Source organism: Typopeltis vanoorti, chromosome 19 (genome assembly GCF_054136105.1).
Source record: "Typopeltis vanoorti isolate ZY-2024b chromosome 19, IOZ_Tvanoo_1.0, whole genome shotgun sequence".
NCBI classification, from domain to species: Eukaryota; Metazoa; Arthropoda; class Arachnida; order Uropygi; family Thelyphonidae; genus Typopeltis; species Typopeltis vanoorti.
The window spans coordinates 74862885-74886282 of record NC_143567.1 but is presented as its reverse complement, the minus strand read 5'-3'; the positions used below and the strand labels follow the sequence as shown (position 1 = coordinate 74886282).

General features: G+C 36.8%; 1 protein-coding gene across 1 annotated transcript in view; it reads left to right on the top strand.

The window, feature by feature from the left end:
* The window catches only part of Su(var)3-3 (lysine-specific histone demethylase Su(var)3-3), a 648388-nt gene that overhangs the window by 5722 nt on the left and 619268 nt on the right, over positions 1-23398 (top strand). The window contains exon 2 of the mRNA XM_090409239.1: positions 20387-20671. Within this exon, the coding sequence (XP_090265365.1) occupies positions 20387-20671 (285 nt within the window). The remainder of the gene's footprint in view (positions 1-20386; positions 20672-23398) is intronic.

Genomic DNA, 23398 nt, shown 5'->3' with positions numbered 1-23398 from the left:
AACACAAGAGGAGAGAATAGGATTAGTGGAAGAGAGGGAATGAGAGAGAGTTATGGGAGTGATGGAGAAGGAGAGAATGGAAAGAGTAGGAGAGAGGGAATGATGAGAGGTGTAATGTATGGTGACTTAATGATCTGTGGTGTGCAAGATAGGATGCATGAGGAGTGTGATGAGAGGTGTAATGTATGGTGACTTAATGATCTGTGGTGTGCAAGATAGGATGCATGAGGAGTGTTTGCCTGGAGGAACAATAGAGAATTTGGCTATGGCAATTAAGAGGGGGTGAAGGGATGAATAAGATGATTGTGATGGTGGGCACGAATGACTTGAGAGGCAGTGTAAATCGGGCAGCAAGAGATCTTAGATTATTGCTTGAAGTTGTGCAAAAGAAATCGCCGAGAGGGAAGATTGTGTGTGTGTGTGTTGCCTAGTTATGATAGTGACGAACTGAGCAGAAGAGCAGCAATACTGAATCACATAATAGCCAGAATGTGTGAGAAGAGAGGGTTGGATTACGTGGATGCTTGGAGGGCATTTGAGGACAGAAGGGAAACTGTATGCTAGAAACTGCTTGCATTTGAATGAGGAAGGACGAAGGCATCTGGAAAGATTGTTGTTTTCTGAACGAGTCAGTGTGTCAATGCAGGGAAACTAGAATTCTCAGGGTGGAAGGTAGCAGGGATGACCTCTTGTCGGAATGAGTACTTGGGGGAAGGGGGACGATGTCAGGAAACATTGAGCCCAGGGGTATCGAGAGTGGACAATGATAGGTATAGAAGCCATGACATTTTTATGCTCTATACTAATGCAAGGAGTATCCGAAATAAAGGAAATGAATTGGTGGCATTGATAGCATCAACCTGGCCAAAGATTATTGGGATCTCTGAGACGTGGTTAATGGAGGATGATATAATAACCGGAATTGAAGTGGCAGGGTACAGCATTTTTCAGCAGGATAGGAAAGGAAAACATGGTGGTGGAGTTCTGCTTATGATAAGTGATGACTTACCGTATTTTCCTGTGTATAAGATGCTCCTATGTATAAGACGCACCCAAGAAATTTAATGCAATTTTCTGGAAAAAACCTAAACTTTAAAGTATGATTTTAAAAAAAATGGATAAAATAATAGGTAATTTTTAATAGTAAATAACCTTTCAGAAACCTGCATCAATTTGATTGCACCATTAACCGCCTACAAAGATCTTGGAACATAAAAGGGAGTGCATATGACTTTGAAAAGAGAAAACAATCTTTACCTTCATTATATAAGACGCACCCCATTTTTAAGATGAATTTTTTAAGGAAAAAAAGTGTGTCTTATACACCGGAAAATACGGTATGTCCTCTTAGAGTAGAGGCTTTGGAAGGCAGTGACACAAATGGTTTTGAAAGCATATGGTGTGAGGTAGAAGTGGCCAAGACAGGATATTTGTTGGGGTGTTGCTATAAACCAGGGAGCACAGTGGGTGGGGACCAGGAGATGTTTAGGCAGTTGAGCATGGCAAGTGCAAGAAGAATGATCATTATGGGAGATTTTAACTACAGCAGTATAAGCTGGGAAGAGGAAAAAGCAATATTAAGAAGGGGATAGTAAGTGGAAAATGCATAGTAAGAAGGGGATAGAATTTCTGGAATTCTTGAGGGACAAATGTCTTCGGCAGCATGTGATAGAGGGAACAAGAGGTTCAAGAGTTTTGGATTTGGTCATAGCATCAGAAGAGTGATAATAAGTGAGATGACACTCCCACCAGTTGGAGAGAGTGACCATGTGGTTTTTGACTTGGAAGATGAACAGATATGCAGGTGTATCAAAGAAAAGGGAACGTATGTGGAATTATAAGGCGGCTGATTATAGTAGTCTTGGATATCAACTAGGGGCAGTTCCATGGAGGGCAGAATTGGAAGGCCAGGATATCATTAGTGCTTGGGAAACTGTGAAAGAATATTTGTTAGCAGCAATAGTAAGCTGTATTCTACGGGTGAAGAAGTGGACACAATTTGGTGTAAAGTGAATGACAGACGACTTCAAACAGGAACTGTAGTTGAAAAAGAGATTATGGAAGATATACAAGGAGAAAGGGTGGAGGACAGATACACGAAGAATATAAGATGCAGGCCGGGAGAGTGACCAGAATGGCGAGGAAGGCAAAACTGGAATATGAGAAGAGATTGGCACTAAGATCCAAAGAAAATCCTAAGGAATTTTTTAGCTGTGTGGCCAGTAGGCAAAGAAGCAATTGTGGAAGAATAACATTGCGGGATAAAAATGAGAATAGAGTGACCGATGCAGAGGACATAGTGGAGTTGTTCAATAAGCACTTTATTGGTGCTTATTGAACAACTATCCCTCTAGTATTAAAACATCCTGCCCTATCCCTCTAGTATTAAAACATCCTGGAGGAGGTTTTAATACTAGAGGGATAGGGCAGGATCAGGGTTTAGAGGTGCAAGAGGAGAGTGAGTTCCAAATACTGAGTACTCTGGTTACCAATAAAGCTGTTGGACTTAATGGTATTTCACCACGGGTTTTGAGAAAATGTGCTAAAGAACTGACAGCTCCGTTGACCTGGTCAATAAAAGTCTGGCTGAAGGAAAGATACCCAGAAAGATAAGATAGTGCCGCTGCATAAGGGCAGTAGCAGACTGGAAGTGTCTAATTATAGTTTGTGTGTCATGTAGTTGTTAAGGTCTTGGAGAAATTAGTGAGGGACTATATACAGTGTTGGGTAGATGAGGGTAATGTTATCTGTGAGAATCAACGCGGATTTGTTAATGGGCGCTCATGCTTTAGTAATACGATTGTCTTTTATAATAAAGTGACGAGCAGTTGATGAGGGAAAGGCATATACCACAATTTTTTTGGATTTTGCAAAGGCATTTGACAGGGTGCCACATGATAAGCTGATAATTAAGTTGCAGCACAGGGGTTTAAAATGTCGGGTTAGTCAAATGGATTCAGGATTGGTTGACTGATAGGTATCAGAGAGTTGTGTATGGTGGGGCAATATCAAGGAAGCAGAAGGTTACAAGTGGAGTTCCACAGGGCTCAGTACTGGGACCTGTATTGTTCAATCTTTATATCAATGATATTGTCAATGGATTGCAAGGGAACATTGAGTTGTTTGCAGATGATGTGAAGTTGGGAATGGTTATCAGTAATAGTGCAGATGTGGCACCCCTGCAAGAGGATTTGAATAAACTAGACAGATGGGCAAATAAATGGGGTTGTTGTTTCAATGCAGCAAAATGTAGTCTTGAGGTTTGAGATCCATCGATGGGAGGAGCTGTACTGGAGGAGGTAGGGGAGACGAGATCTGGGGGTGATGATTGATAGAAAACTGAAATTCAGGGAGCGTATTGCAAAGGTGGTGAGGGTAACTCAGAGGATTGCTGCAATACTGAGAACGACGCTGACCTGCAGAGATAAAAGAGTTATCATTCCGTTGTATAAGACCCTGAATAGAAGACACTTAGACTATTGTTCTCAGATTTCGTCCCCAGGATTTGAAGGGGATAAATTGACTGTGGAAAGGGTACAGAGGCGGATAACAAAGATGGTTTCAGAACTGTACAATATGAGTTATGGGGATTGACTGAGGGAATGTGGACTGCAGAGTTTGGTGGATAGAAGAAGGAGAGATGACATGATCGAGACTTTTAAACTGTTGAGAGGCAGTTACAGGGTAGACATTGGAGAGTTCTTTCACTTGGTGGAACAGCGAGAAGGAGCGATGACAAGGGGCCATCCCTGGAAGTTACGAAAGAAGGCTGTGCGCAAGAGGGTGAGGAGTGGTTTCTTTGCGTGGAGGGCGGTTGAACCTTGGAATGCATTGCCTGAGAAGAGTGACTGGAGTGGGGACGGTTAATGGGTTCAAAGGGTGGTATGATAGACTTTGTATTTCCTAAAAATGACTTCCCACGATGAGTGTTTTGACTCCATGGAGTCCTGGATAATAATAATAACTATTCTTAGAGCAAGCAAACCTGCCCTGTGAACACACACACGAATACAGTCATGAATATCACCCTTAGGGTATGCAGCAAAGGAGTGGCGATCCGGCTGCATTAATATGCCAGCAACCCCGACATTAGAAGGGAAACTCAACCCATCCTAGACAGATGAGAAGGATAGGATAGGATAGGATTTATAATCTTATTGGTATTAACTATTAAGCTTCTGTCATTTCAAGTAATATGTAAATTTTGGGTTATGCAATAATTCCCAATTTGTGCTAGCTAATTTAAGACCTTAGGGATTTTCAATAAAGCTGGAACTCTGAAAGCAATATTATAATTTTATTACTGTTATTGTTCCATGGAGTCTTGAATCGCTATATGTGTTCTCACTACCTATCAGGCAATGAATGCCACCATCCAACCACCCTCTATGCAAAAAAAACCATTCTCCATTCTGTTACCACTTCCATTTGTAACTTCCAGGAATGGCCCCTTCTCCTTCCTCCTTTCTCATGTTCTATCATTTCTTTAAGTGTCTTGATCATATTGCCCTACCTTCTACCAAACTTTGCAGTCTGTTCTCTTAGCTTCTCCTCACAGTTAACGTTGTACTATCCCGATATAATTTTTATTATCTGCCTTTGCTCCCTCTGTGAGGTTAATTTATCTCCTTCAAATCCTGGCAACCAAATCTGAGCACAGTAATCCAGAGGTGGTTTGATTAAAGCTTTACACAATGGAATCACCACTTTTCTATCTCTGCTGGTCAGTGTTTTCAATATTGCAACAATCTTCTGTGTTATTTTCACTACATTCGTCCCTTAAACTTCAAGTTTTTATCAATGATCATCCATCCCTTGCCTCCTTCAGTTCTTATAGTACAGTTCCTGAAACAGAGTATGCAGTCTTCCATTGATGGATCCCAAACTTCATTTATTTGCATTAAACTGATACTCCCATCTGTCCAGCTTATTCAAATCCTCACGAAGGGCTATCTCATTGGTACCATTACTAACAAGCTCCGAGGGATTCCCACTTGTAACCTTCTGCTTCCTTGATACAGCTTCCTTATATACGTAGCTCTTTGATATCTATCTGACAGCCAGTTCCCAATCCAATTCACTAACCTGATATCTAAACCCATATGCTGTAACTTAAGTATCAGCTTATCTTGTGGCTTCCTGTCAGATGTCTTTTTAATATTTAAAAAAAAAAAAAATACTTTCTCTCATTAGCCACTCTTGTTAGCTTACTATAAAAGGCAATTAGATTAATAAAACAAGAGCACATTTGCTCAATGCTGTATATGATTTTTCACTAATTTTTCTAAAATCTTAACTACAGAAGAAATACAAACTGGTCTAGAGTTTGACACTTTCATTTTACCATCACCATCCTTATGCAATAGCACTCTACTTCCATTGCTTGGGCACCTTTCCCATAGCCAGACTCTCATTGAAAAACTGTCTGTTCCTTAGCACATTCTCTTAAAACACATGGTAAAATCCCATTTGGTTCCATTGCCTTGTTGACATCTGGGGTACTTAGTATTTGTAACACACTATTCTCTTGCATTTCCAAACCTTGAATCCTCCCACCCCCTTTAGTAATAAAACCTTTTTTTCCAGAATGAAATGCCCAACAAAGTGATCATCAAACAACTCCATCATGTCTTCTGCATCAGTCACTCCTATTTTTGTCTAACAATGTCATTCTTCCACAGTTATTTTCTCCTCTTACTGGCCACATAATGAAAGAATTCCTTCAGATTTGCTTTGGATCTTAAGGCTAATCTTTTTCCCATATTGTCAAGTATTGCCTTCCTTACCATTCTAGTCACTTTCCTGACCCAAGTCTTATATTCCTCATGCAACTGCTCTCCACCCTGCTCCTTGTACTTTTTTCTGTCTTTTTCATCTACAGTTCCCTTTTGATATTGATGGTCATCCACTTTACACCAAATCATGTTCTCTCTTTCATTTGAGGTACACAACTTGCCATTGATGTTAATAAATATGTCTTCATGAGTGAAGAAATATGCACTGGGAACTAGTGATAACTTGCCCTTCCAATTCTTCCATCCATGGAACAAGCTGATTTCTCAGATTATTATAATCACCTGCCTTATAATTCACATAAATTCCTTTCTTCTTGATACTTCTGCATGTCTATTCCTCCCCAAAGTCAAGATTATATGGTCACTCTCTCCAGCTGGGAGCAGAGATGACATTTTAGTTACAATCAGTTCCTCTGATGTTGGGATCAAATCCAATACTCTTGAGCTTTGTGTTCCTTCTGCTATATTTTTCCTGAAGCATTTATCTCTCAAGAATTTTAGAAATTCTATTTCTCTACTACATGCTGTTTCTTCTTCCCAGTTTATAATGCTGTAGTTAAAATCTTCGATGAAAATCACTCATTTTGCTCTTGCCAAATTCAACTGCCTAAACATATCCTGCTCTTTAAATGCTGTATTCTATGGCTTATAGCAACATTCCACTAAATATCCGATTCTGCCCACCCCTAGCATAGACCATATACTCTCAAAACCATGAATACTGTTTTCCTTCAAGTCATCTGTTCTGAGAGAACACACTTCATCATTTATCATATCTCTAGCAATACTCTACCATTGTGTTTGCTGTTTGTAACCTGCTGTAATACAGTATACTTTCTACTTCTATTCCTGTCATCTTCAGTAAACTATGTTTTTCTGATCCCAACAATCTTTGGAACTGCCTGAGTCTATCAATGCCACTAATTCATCTCCTTTATTCCTTGTATTTCTGGCATTTGTGTAAAGAAACATCAATGCATTGTCAGTATTTCTATACCTATTATTTCTTCTAGACTCCATTGGACTCTGCATAGCACCATACATTCCTCCAGAGGCGTAGCTAGAGAGGGGAAGAGGGGGAGGCACTTTGAACTTTTGCAGTTAATTTTAAAATACAGTCTCGAGAACTCATTTCCAAATATTGTAATACTACTGCGAATTTTCCTCACAGTGTTGCTAGTTGTGAGAGGAGTTTTTCTAAATAAAATTGATTAAGAATTACCTACAGTGCTATGAAATAGACTTTGCCAATGTCATTGATTTTGCTAACAGAAAAGCAAAAAAAATAACATTTTAGAATGTTGAAATTAAAGTTTTACTTCAAGAATAAGCATAGTGTTTTAATTTATTTCCCTATACGTCGTTTTGACTTTTTGTAATAGTTTTGGTGTGTATTGAGGGGGACGGCAAACTCAGAGACTGCCCTGGGCGGCAAAAGCTCTAGCTACACCACTGCATCCCCCCCATCTCCCCAGTGTTCATTCCCACAAGAGGCAATCCCTGCTTCCATTCACTCGAACAACTCTAGTTCCCTGCACTAGTACTCTCATTTTGCTCCAAGAACAACATTCTCTCTGGATGCCTATTCAAATGCAGTGTCTATCGCATATGGCTCTCTACTATCCTCAAATTTACTCCAAGCATCCACATAGTCCAAACCTCTCTTTTGACGCATTCTTGCTATCATGCCATTCATCATCATCATCATTATTATTATTATTACATGATACCTCCAAGGATTCATCTATTCTACAGCTCCCCATCACCACTTAATTTATCATCTTCAGAGATTGTCACTACTATCATTTACATGCGTACACAACCACCACTACTATATTGTATTATTGAATTACCATTAAAATGAATTACTTTTGGTTATATTTTACTTATTTTAGACTGCAAAATCGAGTGTGTGGTGAAATTTAATACCCGATGTTAGAAAACGTTTTTTCATAGCATCGATACATACAAAGGAAATAGCAATCAAGGAGCTTCCTTGTTCAGTGAGTTTTAGCATGAGGGATTTTGTATGATGTAGTGCATGTTCTATATATTCCTTGCCAGGAGTGAATAGGTTATTGTGTATGAAAGCAAGAGTGAAGAGAGAGAGTGTTATAAATGTTACATGTGTCAGTGCAAGAAATGTGATTAGTGAAAAGTTGGAAAACAAAGCGGCGAATATTAAAATGTAAGGAAGGATAGCAAGAGTGTTCTGAAGAATGTGGAAGCAGTGAATGGTAGTGTGCAAAATATGAATGAGAGCATGAAAAAAAAAGTGATTGAAAGTAATGTGGATAATGTGAAAATAAGAAGTGAAATAGTACATTTATGCAGCATTCTTCACAGGACAAAACGTCAGCTAGAGCCAGTAGAGAAATGATTGTCATGGGGTATAGCAGGCTGAAGAATGAAAGGAAATGTGAATGCAGAAATTACAAAGGTGTGAGAAACTAGAAATAAGGAGAAGGTATTGTATGGAGATTTGATGATTAGAGGTATATTTAATGTCAAAGTGATGGAGCATGTTTCCTGGGTGCAAAGATCAAGGATGTTAGTGAAGCTGTTTGTTTTCAGAATGGAAAAGTTATTATTATTATTATTCAGGCCTCCATGGAGTCAAAAGACTCATCGTGGGAGGTCCTTCCTAAGAACATAAAAGTGTCAAGATTCATCGAGGGGAGGTCCTCTTAAGAAACACAAAGTCTATCATACCACTCCTTAAACTCATTGACTGTTCTCGCTTTCACCACTCCATCAGGCAATGCATTCCATGGTTCAACCACCCTCCACGCAAAGAAACCACTCCTCACCTTCTTGCTCACAGTTTCCTTTCGTAACTTCCAGGGATGGCCTCTTGTCATCACTCCTTCCCGCTGTTCAACCAAGCGAAAGACCTCCCCAGTGTCAACCCTGTAACCACCTCTCAACTGTTTAAAAGTCTCAGTTAAAAGAGTTGTTTTGGAAGGAACAGATTATTTGAAAGGGAAGAAATATGCAGTGAGAGAAAGTATGAAAGAGTTGTAGAAAGAAGTGAAAATGAAGAGTAAGGAAATAAAGATTGTGTCTGCTACCTCGGTATGATAGGATAGAGTTGAGAAGGGCTATGATTGCTAATGAGTTGATGAGAAGATTGTGCTGGAGGAATGATGTACAGTTTATAAATGTATGGAGTAAATTGGATGGACAAAAGGACTTGTATATGCCTGATTGAATGGTTTTTGATTTTCATGTGTGGTGAAAGTATTGTTTAGGGAGTATTTAGAAGTGCAAAACCAGGGAAACTAGATATATTGAGGGAGGAGGGGTGGGTGATTCAATCAAGCATGTGTTGGCCATCCCTGAGATTAATAAGTTTGTGTACACAAATTATTATGCAATGTTGAATGCGATTTGAGGTTTCAAATTCAAATAAGTTGGTAATGACATTGCACAAGGATTATTGTGGGCCCAAGGGGATGTTGAAATGCATGTACATGAATGCCTCCTAAATATGAATGGAATAGTCTTATAAATCATCTGCAAAACAAACTGGGCAATAGGAAGACCTACAGATTGAAATACTTTGTTCTTACATACATAAAAACACTAATACACAAACCATTATGAAAGTATATTAAGATATGCTCTTACAAAATATGCCATTCTATGTACATGAACTAATTAGGTTATTTTTAAGTTTTTGGGTTATTATTGCAGCATAAAATGATAAAGCTGATCTTTGGGAATAAAGAGGTGCTACCACTTGTATTCATACTGCAATAATAGCTATGCTAAAATAATATAAACAACTGTCCTGAAGCCTCTAATCTTCCTGATATGTTAGACAAAGTACCTTTTGAAAACCCTTACAGACTACAATATCCTACAGGGCCTTAAGGGCACACTGTGAATGAGAAATATGTATCCTACAAGTAAAAATATAAAACTGGGTTTAATTGGTCTGAGATATGTACAGAGATATAGCCTACTAATTTCGCTGACTTTGCTGTTGGCTTTGTCTGAGCACACAAAAAGCAACAAAAACAGCTTAAAACAGAAACTAGCTAAAGTATCAGGTTAAAACATAACTGAATGCTAAATATTATCAAAATTCAAATGAAACATTACATCAGATGCATGGAGTGTGTATGTTAGCAGTCATTATTATACAGGTGCATTCTGTAATTGGCTGCAAAGTTGAACTCCGATGTGTTGATTTGTTTCATCAAATATGTATCCTACATGCCTTATAGACTTAATGAAATGCACTATACTGGTTCAAGCATTCCAGTTCATAACACATTGCATTCCTAGGTAAGTTTGTATATTATTATATATGTGTGTGTATTTCTCATTCCACTACTGTGGTTTGAAATGAGAAATTTCTAAACCTATATATTGGATCTATTTTTGACATACAGCTAACCAGTGTCATCAGATAAGCTTAATACAAGCTCTGAGGATACATTATGCATAATCTGAATCAGTGTAAAGAAAAAAATTGTTTATTGCAAGTTCAGCATGAATGCATAATAATATTATTATTATTATTAATAATAATAATAATAATATTATTATTATTTTGATAATTGCAAAATAATAATAATTATATATATATATATATATATATATATATGTTACTGCTAAAGTGCAGAAATCAGTTATTCTGCAGATTATCTAGGTATTGTGCAGATTAACTACGGTGATCCGTTAATGTGCGGAAAATTGTTTAATTTCTCAAATTACCTAAGTAATCTGCACATTACCTACTAGGCACTCGTTAAAGTGAAAATAAGATCTTTGCTGGAACAACAGCAACGTTTCTGTATGTTTAAATTAAGATAATGTTATTTAATTATTTTTTGATATCTAAAGAATCAAGTTAATACAATCAAACAATCAACAAATTAGTTGATAGAATCAATCATCAATCAATTAATATAATACAAGGAATCAAACGGTTTAAAATATTATTACAATTAAGAAAAAAACATATGATAAAATTATGTTTACTTATTAAAAAACCAAACTAAAAGTGGAGGGAGAGGGGGGAAGGAGTAGGGAAAGGAAATGAGAGAAACAAACTTTTGAACTTTAACGATACGGAAGCCGTTAATGTGCACATTACCTAGGTAAAATGCGGAAACTCTTGATTCCGCACGTTAACGGAGCAAATCAGTTAATCTGGAGATTAGCTAGGTAATGTGCACATTAACGGTTTTCGCACTTTAGAGGTAACATATATATATATATATAAATAGAATTTCATGTCAAATTTTATTTTACTATATACAGTAGATGATAGGTAGGTGGATTATAACTAATGTACACATCTCTATAATGTAAATAGAATATGGAAAAAATAATTATTATTAAAAAAAGTATCATTATTTTAAATGAATATGCTGTAAAATGTAATTTTTTTCAGAATTACTTCTATTATTATTATTATTATTATTATTCTGTATTACTATTCTATATATATATATATTCATTCTACTCATTTATTGTAACAAAATAGAAGCAGTATTCAGTACTACTGGTGTTATATTCTTATTTATTATTCTTTCTGTGTACATATTATTTCTTGGAAAGTGATTAAACTGTTGTACTTGGAAAAAAATTATGTATTATTATAAATTGATATTAATAGTATCACAGTAATCACCCATTATCCAACCATTTTAAAAAAATTGTTAGGTCCCCCATGAAAAGTTATTTGTAAACCTACAGTACATTTGTACAATGGGCAGTCTAAGGATTTTTTTTTCTTCCATTTTTATTCATTTTATTTATTTATTTATTTTGTATTTTTACAGATAGTCTCAAAACCCTGCTCTAGAGACCAAACATAGAACTTTTTCAAGCCACTTCAGGCCTCCAATAAGCGGGGGTGGTGGTGGTCTCAAACCAAGCAATGAGCTTTATCTTCCACCTAAAGACAATTGCAAACATCCATGCCCTTAGTGGGATTTGAACCCACAGCCTGTTAGTTGAAGAGTGGATACACTAACCACTTGGCCAACCAGACTGACAAGAGAGCAAGTTTTTGCTAGTTAGATAACTGAAGGTACACTTATATTATTCTGTACCAGAAATCAGGTAACATACTAACCTGTTCAATGATCAGATAATTGAAGATTTATTTATTTGAAGATTCGATAATTGAGAGATCACTATATTAATGCTATTATTGCTGTTAATAATATCACATTGTGAAATGAACTAGCTCTTAACTACCTTTAAAAGAAGTTAAAGATCTGGTGAAGCAAAACTATTCCAAATTAGAGATATAGTTCCTCCTGACATGAAAACTCTGATATACAAATCTTTATGTGAAGTAATAATCCATTATGGCTTGACTGGATATGGAAAAATGCTCATGGAACATCAGCTCAATAAGATATATAGAAACTGGAGAATCTGAGAGAGAGAGAGAATTGTATGAATGGAAATTTATGATGTAGTAGCTCTTCACAAGGAATAGAAAGCATTCCAGTGGCACAAGAAATTCTAAATATCTTTGACATTACATGGCAGCACTGTGGCACTACTACAAAGAAGAATACAGAGCAACATAAGATTCGGCTGATGTCATTCATTAACATGTGAGGTAATACATTTCCAGCGGTTACAATAACACCTATGACCCAAATTTGAAGCTTTGGCTCTTCATATATTTAATAAATATATATAATAAATTATGATAATTATTAATATTATTTTAAAATTTGGTAGGGAAAAAAGTCTTAATGAGAATATGAGAAATGTATTTTTAATAACATGCTGCATCCCATTTTTTTGTAATGTTGTTCAAGCAGTTGATTAGTTAATCATGTACAGTCAGTCCTTGACTCATGACATATTCAATTTACACTCACTTGTACAGTAAACCCTCGATTTAATGGACTAATAGGGGCCTAAGGGCTGTCCGTTAAATCTAAAGTCTGTTAAATTGCGAATTTTTTAAAATAAAAATATCTGTAACATTATACTGCAATTTTATCAATATTAGCACTGTAATAACAAAAAAATTGTTTTACAATTTTTAACACGATTTTCACACTTTTAGATAAGTTAATGTTCGATGTTGAGGTGCTTGGTTTAGCTAATCCTGCTTTGAAAAACCGTCAAGTTTTTTTTGAACTTTTTAATTCTGCTATTTTTATATAATTAACTCCCTAAAATTACGAAAATGTGTGTAATAAAACTGCCGTAGAAAGTCACGGCACATGACAAAAGAACCAATTACAGTGCGATTGGTGTGATCACGTCCTAATCATTTGCCGAACATGTTTTATGAGCGGTGACTCATTTATGTTGGCTAAATTACTACAGTGTTTTTCCAACATATGATGGCCCATTCACCAAAATTTGTTAAAAATAACAGGAAATTAATAACAAAAATACACCTGTTAATTTAATTATAAGCAAATCTTGGTTAAAAGTATTTTAAAATTAACAGGGTGTTAATTTTCACATGTGACATTACAGACCGGAATTGACCAGAGTGTTATTACTACCTTCAAGTCATATTGCCAGGAAGTTGCTACAGGCCAGGGAATGCAGAAAGAGATGAGACTGGTGAGCAACAAGAGGGTGATAATAATGGATGAGTTTAACTATGGCAGCATTGAATGAAAGCAGGAAATATCCTGCTTTCTTAGGGACAATGCAGCATATAGTTGCTTCAACTACATGCTGCATGAAATAATTGTCTTATATATAAGATAGCTGCATAATAGGACTCAAGTGTCAGATTTGATAATAGCATCTCATACAGTGATAATAGGGGATGTCACCACTATGCTACCAATTGGGGAGAGTGATCATGTGGCTAGGCAGGTGCAAGCTTCATAGAACGAGAGAGAGAAAGAGATGTGTAGAATTACAGAGCAGGACACTGATAAATTAAGGAAATAGACTGCCGATGTGCAGTGGCTTAATCAGTTGAAGGGGAGAGAAATTAAGGAAATCTGGGACTTGGTCTGGAATCAGTTACTTAGTGCAATGTTAGATTGTATTGCTAAGGTTCAGATGATAAATAAAGTTGGAGTAAAATGGATGAATCATGAAATTATGCAGGAGCTTATTGAGAAAGAGGATGTTATGGAGGAGATATAAAGAACAGGGTACTCCTCAGGTGCATGAGAAGTATAAGGTACAGGCTAGAAGTGGGAAAAGTATAGTAAGGAAAGAGAAATTGGCATTTGAAAAGAGATTGGCTGAAGCAGTAAAGCAAAACCTTAGAGAATTATAAAGTTATGTTGCTAGTAGAAGGAAGAGTGAATATGGAAGAGATTTTGATTGCTGGTGATGAAACACAAGTCATATCTGCTGAAGATATGATGGAAATGAAATACTCACTGGGTATTTTATATATGGTAGCTAAGATTGATGCTGAAGAGCAATAGGAAGGAGGAGGAAACTATCAGTCCAAGAATGGGAATTATTGAGAATATTAAATAACCTTAATGTTAATAAGGTTGTAGGACTGGATGGGATATCACCACATATACTACAGGAATGTGCAAAAGAGCTGGCGGTGCCCTTGACTTGGTTGTTCAACAGAAGTCTGGCACAGAAACAATCCAAGAAGAATGGAAAGAGTGAAAAATAGTGCCACTTGATAAAGGAGAATCCAAGTCAGTAGTATCAAATTATAGACCAGTGTGTATATCATGTGTAGTAGTGAAGGTGTTTGAGAGGCTGGTTAGAGACAGAATACGAACCTGGGTTGAAGAAAATGGGGATCTTTCAAGAGAGCAGCATTGGTTTGTTACATTTTATAATAGGGTGACTATTGGACAGAGAAGATGCTCATATCATGATTTATCTGAATTTCTCCAAAGCATTTGATCAAGTACTGCATGATAAACTACTGTTGAAATTGAGCAGAATGGGGGTGGATAGGCAATTGGTAACTTGGTTACAGGGATGGCTGACTGATTTGCCAGCAAGTTGTGTATGGAAATGCAGTCTCAAAAAAAAAGGTGAGTGATGAGTGGGGCACCACAGAGTTCTGTTTTGAGACATTTACTTGTTTGCTGATGATGTTAAATTAGGACGAGTAATGTCAGGAAGTTCTGATGTGTTGTTGTTGTTGTTACAAGCAGATTTGTATAGGTTGGTGCCTTGGACTGAAGAATGAGGATATCATTTCAGTGTTGTTGAGTGTAAAGTTATGCACTTCGGCCAGAGAGGATGGAATGATATTTACCATGTTGGAGGAAATTAGTTTCAGGAGGTGGGAAAGCAAGCACTGGAGATCTTGGTGGATAAGGAACTGAAGTTCGAGAGACTACGTTGCAAAAGCTGTAAGGGTTATCCAAAAAATTGCTGCTGTAATGCAAAGAATACTGTGATGTATGCATAAGGAGATGATAGTTCTGCTGTATAAGGCATTGATTAGGTCTCATTTGGATTTCTGTACACAGATCTGGTCAATTGCCTGTATTAGCGATAAGGAAACATTGAAGAGAGCGCAGAGTTAAGTAACTAAGATTGTCTCAGGACTGGAATATTGAATTTGAAGACAGATTGAGAGAATGTAGTCTTCAGATGGATACAAGGAAATTATTACAGAGGATAATGGATAATGCGAGAAGAGGCCATCCCTGAAAACTGTACAAAGGTCATGTGAGTAAGGAAGTAAAAGGATTTTTTGCTTGGTGGTTGGTAATGAGTCGAATGCATTGCCAGAGTGGGTAGTGAATGCTCCAACATTGAATGTCTTCAAGGCAACATATGATAGTTATTAGGATTTGTTAGTGTTCAACCTCCTGAGATGAGTCTTCAGACTTCATGGAAGCTTCAAAAGAATACTAATATTATTTAAGAAATACTTTGCTCAGAGGCTGTTGCTTTCTACTGATAGAAGGGGGAAGCCTTAGACACTTTTGGAAGGAATATAATAACCTGCCTTGTACAGAGCATGCAGATGTAGCATGGAGTGAAGTGACTTGGAGTGTATGAATGGTATTTGGAAGAAGTTTCTGAATATATGCTTATACATTTGCAGGATTCAACAAACCCTTACAGAAGACTGATGGCAAGATAGTTCTATTAGCTAAAGAGTTGTAGTTGGAGATTGACAATGAAGATGTAGAGCAGTTTGTGGAAGCTTTGGAAGAATAGCTCTCAAATGAAGATTTTATAAACAAGCTAGAGGCATAGAAAGTTTTAGAAGAGAAAAAAAAGGAGAAGAAAATGAAAAAGAATCAAAGCCCCAAAATGTTTTCAGTGAAAATATTGGCAGAGACACTTGTTAATAAGGCATTTCAGATATTTGAGGAAATGCACACTAACATAGAGAAATTTACAAAATTAGATAGAAAGATGCAAGATATATGGTTGCTTGCTATAGAGAAATACGAGGTAGGTTCCAAAAGTTTCCAGCCTGACATATAAAATTCGTGCCAGTTTTAAAATGCCTTGTGTGACAGATAGCACCATCTATGGGGAGGTTAGTATACTAGTTTCAACTCTCTACCTGCATCATTCAGTTGGAGGCACTTGTTTGACTAACATGTGGCATGCTAAGTGGCTGTAATGTTAAAAATTGAATACCGTGCTCTGATAAACGTTTTCTGCCAAAGAAGGACTTTCTCCAAGTGCTATCAAACAGCGATTGGATGGTGTTTATGGGGAAGCTTCTCCTTCATATTCCACTGTGAAGGGTAAACAGTTTTGCCTAGGAAGAGAGAGCATGGAAGATAATCTTGATGGTCGACCTGTGCAAGTGATGACTGAAGAAAATGTCTCTCTTGTGTAGTAGTGAAGGGTAACCAGCTCAGAAATCTCAGCAAGGTTGGGGATTTCTATAACAACTGTCTTTTGCATCATTTGAAGCTTCACATGATGAGGGTGGTGTCCCAACTTCTCTTTTCAGTTTGGAAGGAGCATCATGTGACCTGTTCCTCAAGTTTTTAGAGCTTTGCCAAGGGAATCAGAGAGAAGTGATGGAATCCATTATCACTAGGAATGAAACCATGGTCCTTTATTATGATCCTGTTTTCAAAAGGGAATCCGTGGACTAGCACAAACCAGGCTATCACTGCCAAGAACAGCCAAGGTCACTCAGTCCACCAAGAAGATCAATGGCAACAATCTTTTGGGATGCCGGGAAATTCTCTTGATTAACCTCAAGAAAAGGAATACGAACATGAATGCAGAATATTATGCTTCACTCCTGCACAAACTACGCAACGCCATAAAGGGGAAGAGATGAGGAATTCTGAGTCATGGCATTCACCTGCTTAACTACAATACTCCAGTTCGTATGGCTATTGTTGCGAAGGCTGCAGGGAAGAACTGTGGGTTCCAGGAGATTGAACACCCTGCAGCCCAGATCTAGCACTCATTGACTACTCTCTCTTCTTGAATCTGAATGAAGACATTTGAGGAAGAAAATTTGCAGATGACAGTGAGGTGAAAGATGCAGTTTTAGGCTATTTTGCAGACAAAAGTACAGACTATTTTTTCAAGGGTATAGAAATGTTAATTCAAAGATGTGTGAAGTAAAGAGAGATTATGTTGAAAAGTGACACAGTTGTTTCTTTCTATCACCTCTAAAAGTTAGGCCAGAAACTTATAGAACCACCCTCATATATGTAATAGAGAAAAGGCAAACTGTAGACTAAATTGGATGTAATGTACAAATTTCTAAAAAAAAAAAAAAAAAAAAAAAAAAAACACTTCTATAGTTACATCATCCTCTGATGATTATAAACCTTCTATAAGTTATGTATTTGGTGAATCATCCTTAAAATCCTTTGTTATATTTCCTGAATTTGAGGAATTTGTTGTAGATGACATAGTCTCCCAGTGCCTCACCTGATAAATCGTCCATTTAATAAAGTTGCAGTTTTAAAGAATTTCTTCCTTCTTGTGTTGCCAGGTGACTATTTTACTGATAAGCATACAGAAACACTCTTGTTTCATTATTCATTAGAGTATGTTGCTGTACACAGTAATTTTATGTTATAATTTGTACTTTGTAATATTTCATTATAAACAAAAAGTAAAATTAGTTAAAAATATAACAAAACAATCCTATATATTTTAGCATACAGACACGTTAATTGTTAACATATCCTTATGGTCCATGTAGCAGTTTCTGACTTATAACCTCTTTGACTTATGATGGGATCATCAGAAAGAAATCCTCTCCTAAGTAAGTCTAGGAATGATTGTATATTGAATTCCCATTATTGTTCTCCATAAAATTAGTCACCGATTTGAAAATCTTATCTTACCTGTATTTCTGGATTAACAAAAATACTTTTATTTTGGTTCTGGAAATCCCTATTTTGAGCATAGACAATGATTATCAGTTATATTCACAGTATTTCCTTTTTAAACCTCATTTCTCTACTTTAAAATGTTAATATGAATTGTCAAAGTTTTGTAAACAATGATTATGACAAACTCAGGAACCATTTGAGGGGGAAAGATGTTAGCAGTGCATGGGAGGTAGTTGAGTGGTTTTTGAAGAAAGCAGTGTCAGACTGTATACATAGTCAAGAGGATAAATCAGGTAGGAGTTAGATGGATGAGCAGCATCGTTAATCAAGAGTTGCAGAAAAAGTTGTGGAGGATATATAAAGAATGTGATCAGCAAGCCTACAAACACTACAAGGCACAGGCAAGAAGAGTGACCTGTATGGTATGGAAGGCTGAAGCTAATTATGAGAGGAAGTAGCTGGTGAATTCAAAGGAAATTCCAGAGAGTAAGTTTCTTTTGGTAAATGTAGCAAGTAAAAGGAAGAATAACAGTGGAAGGATGATTTTAACAAGTGTTGATCATAAGGTGGTAGCAGAAGCAAACAAAATAGTTGAGTTACTGAATGATCATTTTACTAGGATATACCATCCAAGTGGAGATATTGCAATGCCAGATGTGACATTGACTCGTGTGAAAATAGAAGTAGATTAGTTGAAAGTGCTTAGGGTATTGCAGAACCTTAATGTGAATACTGCCTTAGGATTAGATAGTATGTCAGCCCATGTGTTATGAGAATGTTTAAGGGAAAAAGCACCTCCTTGATCAAGCTGTTTAATTTAAGCCCCTGTTTGGGAGGTGCCTAGGGAATTGAAAGAGAGCAAAATAGTTCCATTGCATAAAGGAGGCTCCCAGACCAAAGTAGCAAATTATGGCAAGTCAGTGTTAGTTAAGGCATTTGAAGTTGGTAAAAGGCAGAATTCAGGACTTGGAATGTGATACTTTATAGGGATATTGTTCCTTAGTAATTTGTATACTGTTTATAATAAAGTGCCAAATAATTTGGATAAAAGAAATGCTACTCAGTGATATTGGACTTTACAAAGGCATTTGATAGGATATTGTGATGAATAAAGAGTTGGTGATTTGGATAAAATGTCAGCTTATGGGCAAATATCACAAAGTGGTCTATGTAAAAGTTGAGTCTGGGAGAAGTCTGGGCGACTAGTGATGTATTTCACAACTCGGTATTTGGTTTGCTGTTGTTTAATTTGTACATCAGTGATATAGGAAATGATTTAAAGGAAAATATTCAGTTGTTTGCCAATGATACAAAGCTAGGAAGAGCAACAGTCAATGAATATGATGTAGAGATCCATGACTTAAATAGTCTGACAGTAATGGGCAAAAATAAATGGCTGTCTGTTAATGTGGGCAGATGTAATGTCATGCACTTTGGGGTGAAGAGATCACAAGCTGTGTACAATATTGATGAGGTCAGGAATTTGGGGATGGTTATGAACAGGGGAGTTGAACTTTAGAGCGTATATTGCAATGATGTGACCTAAACAGTACATCAGATGATGTGGTTATTGAAGAACATACTGACAAGCAGAGATAGAGAGGTTATTATTTCCCTTTATAAGGCTTTAACAAGTCCATCTGGACTACTGTGTATATCTGATTCCATGTAGATGAGTAAGTGGTAGAGAGGATCCAGAGGGAAGTGACCAAGATTATGGTATGGAATGCCCCCTGTGTAGATAGATTGAAGGTCTGTGGGCTGCTTCAAAGACTAATTGATAAGTGAAAAAAAGGGTACATATAGAAACATTATTTAAAGGAGTTTTATAAGATTGATTCTAAAGGCTTTTTTTCTTTCTTGGCAGAAAGGGAGAGAACAAGGGTAATCCCTGGATATTGTATATGAGTGTGGTTAGCAAGAGTGTTATGACTAAACAAAGTTTAGTCATAACACTTGTCACTTTAATCATTACACCCATTCACCACTTGGAGAGTGGTGAATGGGTGTAATGGGTTGCCATAGGTCGTTGTGAGTATTGTTGGTGAATGAGTTCAAGAAGAGGTATGATAAATATTGCATGTATACAGCGGTTAGAGTGGGTCTCTTTTAGTGAGCTTTGACTCCAAGAAAGAATAATGTTTCTTATAAAAGTCACTTCTGTTTATAGGTATCTTTCATCTGTTTGTTGGAAATACTGCTTTTACAGTTAAGCTGTCGCTATATTTTTTACAACCTCATCAGTTTTACTTATTAGTGATTATTAATGCAATAATAAAGATGCACAGTGTAACAGTACAGTTATTATACTGGCAATAAGTAGGATAATCAATAATTGACTTCAAAAATTATATTTCTTTCTTTTAGGTTGAATATAAAGAAGCAGATGAAAAATTGGCCAATATTTCTGAGGAAGAATATGCTTCAGATGAAGAAAAAAACAAGCCACCTGAAAAAATTGTGACAACAAAGATTGAAGAACCTGAAGAAGTGGATAGTGAACATGATGATCCAACAGGTCTTGAAGGTGCAGCATTCCAAAGTAGATTACCTTTTGACAAGATGACTGCTCAAGAAGCTGCATGCTTTCCTGATATTGCCCAAGGACCACCACAAACACAAAAAGTGTTTTTGCATGTTAGAAACAGACTTGTAAGCATGTCTCTTAGTATAATACCCAATCGATTTATTAAAGAAAATTATGCTCACCAAGAAATTATATTCTTGTTTAATCCTTTATCAAAGTATAAGCAAACAAGTTTGCAGGTGAAGTATCTTCACAAGTAGGCTACTTGCATATGGAGGCTGACAACTTAACATCAGTTGCCTTGATGTCCCATAATGCAAAGCACATTTCCTTTCAGAAGTGCATGATCCTATGTATTAAAAGTGGTTACTACCCAGACCAGTTTTGAGCTTTATTCAGATCTCATTTAGTGAGAGCCAAATTCAGGGAAGACTCTAAGATTGAATTATTATTATGTAACACCTCCAGTGAGTCCAAAGGCTCATCAAGGGAGGTCACCTACTCTACGACTCTCCATCTCCAACCACTCATTTCATCAACTGCAACTATCTTCATCATCTACATCAACGCCATCTATCGCCGACCACCACTAGTATTTTCACAGACAATCGCAAACATCTATACCCACGGCGTGATTCAAACCTGCAGCCTTTTGGTTAGACTCGGCCAGCTAGGCATGTGCAAGTATGGTTATTAAGTGAGGTCCCTTGAACTTTTATTCTATTCTGAGAAATTTGAGAGATAAGACAGAATGAATGAGTAAAAGCAACAGAAGTAAATAAAACAAGGAAATTCTCATATGGTCAAGTGAAACTACAGAACTTTTAACTGAATACCATGTTCATTATAATAAATTTAGTTTAATCCTTTATCCAAGTGTAAGCAAACAAAGTTTGCACCTGAAGTATCTTCAGGATTGAGGCAACTCGTAGTAAAGGTGGACCAAGCTCTCATCACTCCTTGTTTCAGTATCTCCCATAATGCAAAGCACATCTCCTTGTGGATATGTATAATGTACATGTATATGTACAAGGCCACTGGGTAGTGGCCCTTCCCTTAATGCTATAATGCATTAAGGGAAGGGCCACTACCCAGACCGGTTTCGACCTTTATTGAGGTCTCATCAGTGGGAGCCATACTCAGAAGTGGTGATACTAAGGCAGAAGCAATGGAGAGGTCATATTTACTTATACGAGTTGCCAAAAGGTGTACCACCTTATTATTAAATTACTCTGGATTTAGAGAAAGATGTTGGAAGTTTATTTTCCACTTGGTTAGACTATAATAAATTTAGTTTAATCCTTTATCCAAGTGTAAGCTAACAAAGTTTGCACCTGAAGTATCTTCAGGACTGAGGCAACTCGTAGTAAAGATGGACCAAGCTGTCATCACTCCTTTTCTCCCAGTATCTCCCAGGCGCAAACTTTTTGCTTACACTTGGATAAAGGATTAAATTAAATTTATTATAGTCTAACCAGCTGGAAAATAAACCTCCAACATCTTTCTCTAAATTTAGAGTAATTTGATAATAAGGTGGTACACTGTTTGGCAACTCGTATAAATAAATATGACCTCTCCATTGCTTCTGCCTTAGTATCACCACTTCTGGCTCCCACTGACGAGACCTCAATAAAGGTCGAAACCGGTCTGGGTAGTGGCCCTTCCCTTAATGCATAGCATTATACATATCTGCAAGGAGATGTGCTTTGCATTATGGGAGATACTGAGACAAGGAGTGATGAGAGGTTGGTCCACCTTTACTACGAGTTGCTTCAGTCCTGATGATACTTAAGGTGCAAACTTTGTTTGCTTACACCTGGATAAAGGATTAAACTAAATTTATTATAGTCTAACCAAGTGGAAAATAAACTTCCAATACCATGTTCAGTTTGTTCTGTAAGGTGTTTGATGTTGTCACAGTACATTTTATTTCTTTTACTTCATAAAACCTAGAACTCAAATGATTCAAGCTTTAAGATCTTCTATAACCAGTGCCTTAAACACCACTCTTCTTAAGTGAAGTGAAGATAACTTAGTGAATTTCAGTGCTACCAAAACACAATTCTTTCTATTTTCTCAGAAGAAAGATCTTGCTTTGTCCTTCTTCAGGTTTAGATAATATTCTAATCAAGATCAGTTTTCTCATCTTGGGTTGACTTTCTCATTTATCTTATTCTATCCTGGTTCAAACACATTCACATCCTTTGCTGCTTCAACCTTCAAGAAACTTTGCATTCTCTTTTGTTCTAAACATTATTTCTCTTCTTCTTAACTCCTGAGTACTTTATACATCTGAAATCTGTCCAACCTTAGAATATTGTTCTCACAGAGTGGTGAATCCAAAACCTCTCAAAAAATTCTTGATTATATCCAGAATTGCTGCTGCTCATTAGATTTTACCATCTGCTTAAATACATGACACTTCTCTTACTTCTCCAATTGCTTACTCATAGATGCTGTGTTTCTACATTATGTCATTTTGATAAATATTACCATGACACTGAACTAGCCATCGTTATCACTCCACTGGTCAGCATCCATCAACAGTTTAGTTGTAAATCAAACCAACTTCTCATCCACTTCCTTTATTCCACTACTACTACTGTTCTTTGAAACAGCCATACCATACTGTTTACCAGAATGAATACAAAATACAACTCTTCCCCCCCCCCCATACACAACTTTTCAAGAAATGCATGAATAGATTCTTTTTTTCTTTCTGATCACTTGCCCACACATGGCACCATTGTGTTATAGGTCTTTTGCATGGGCAAGTACCAAAGAACAGAATTTGTGTCTTCCCTGCATAAACATGTTAAGGAATGCAGAGAACTGACTAGGGCTTCTGACCA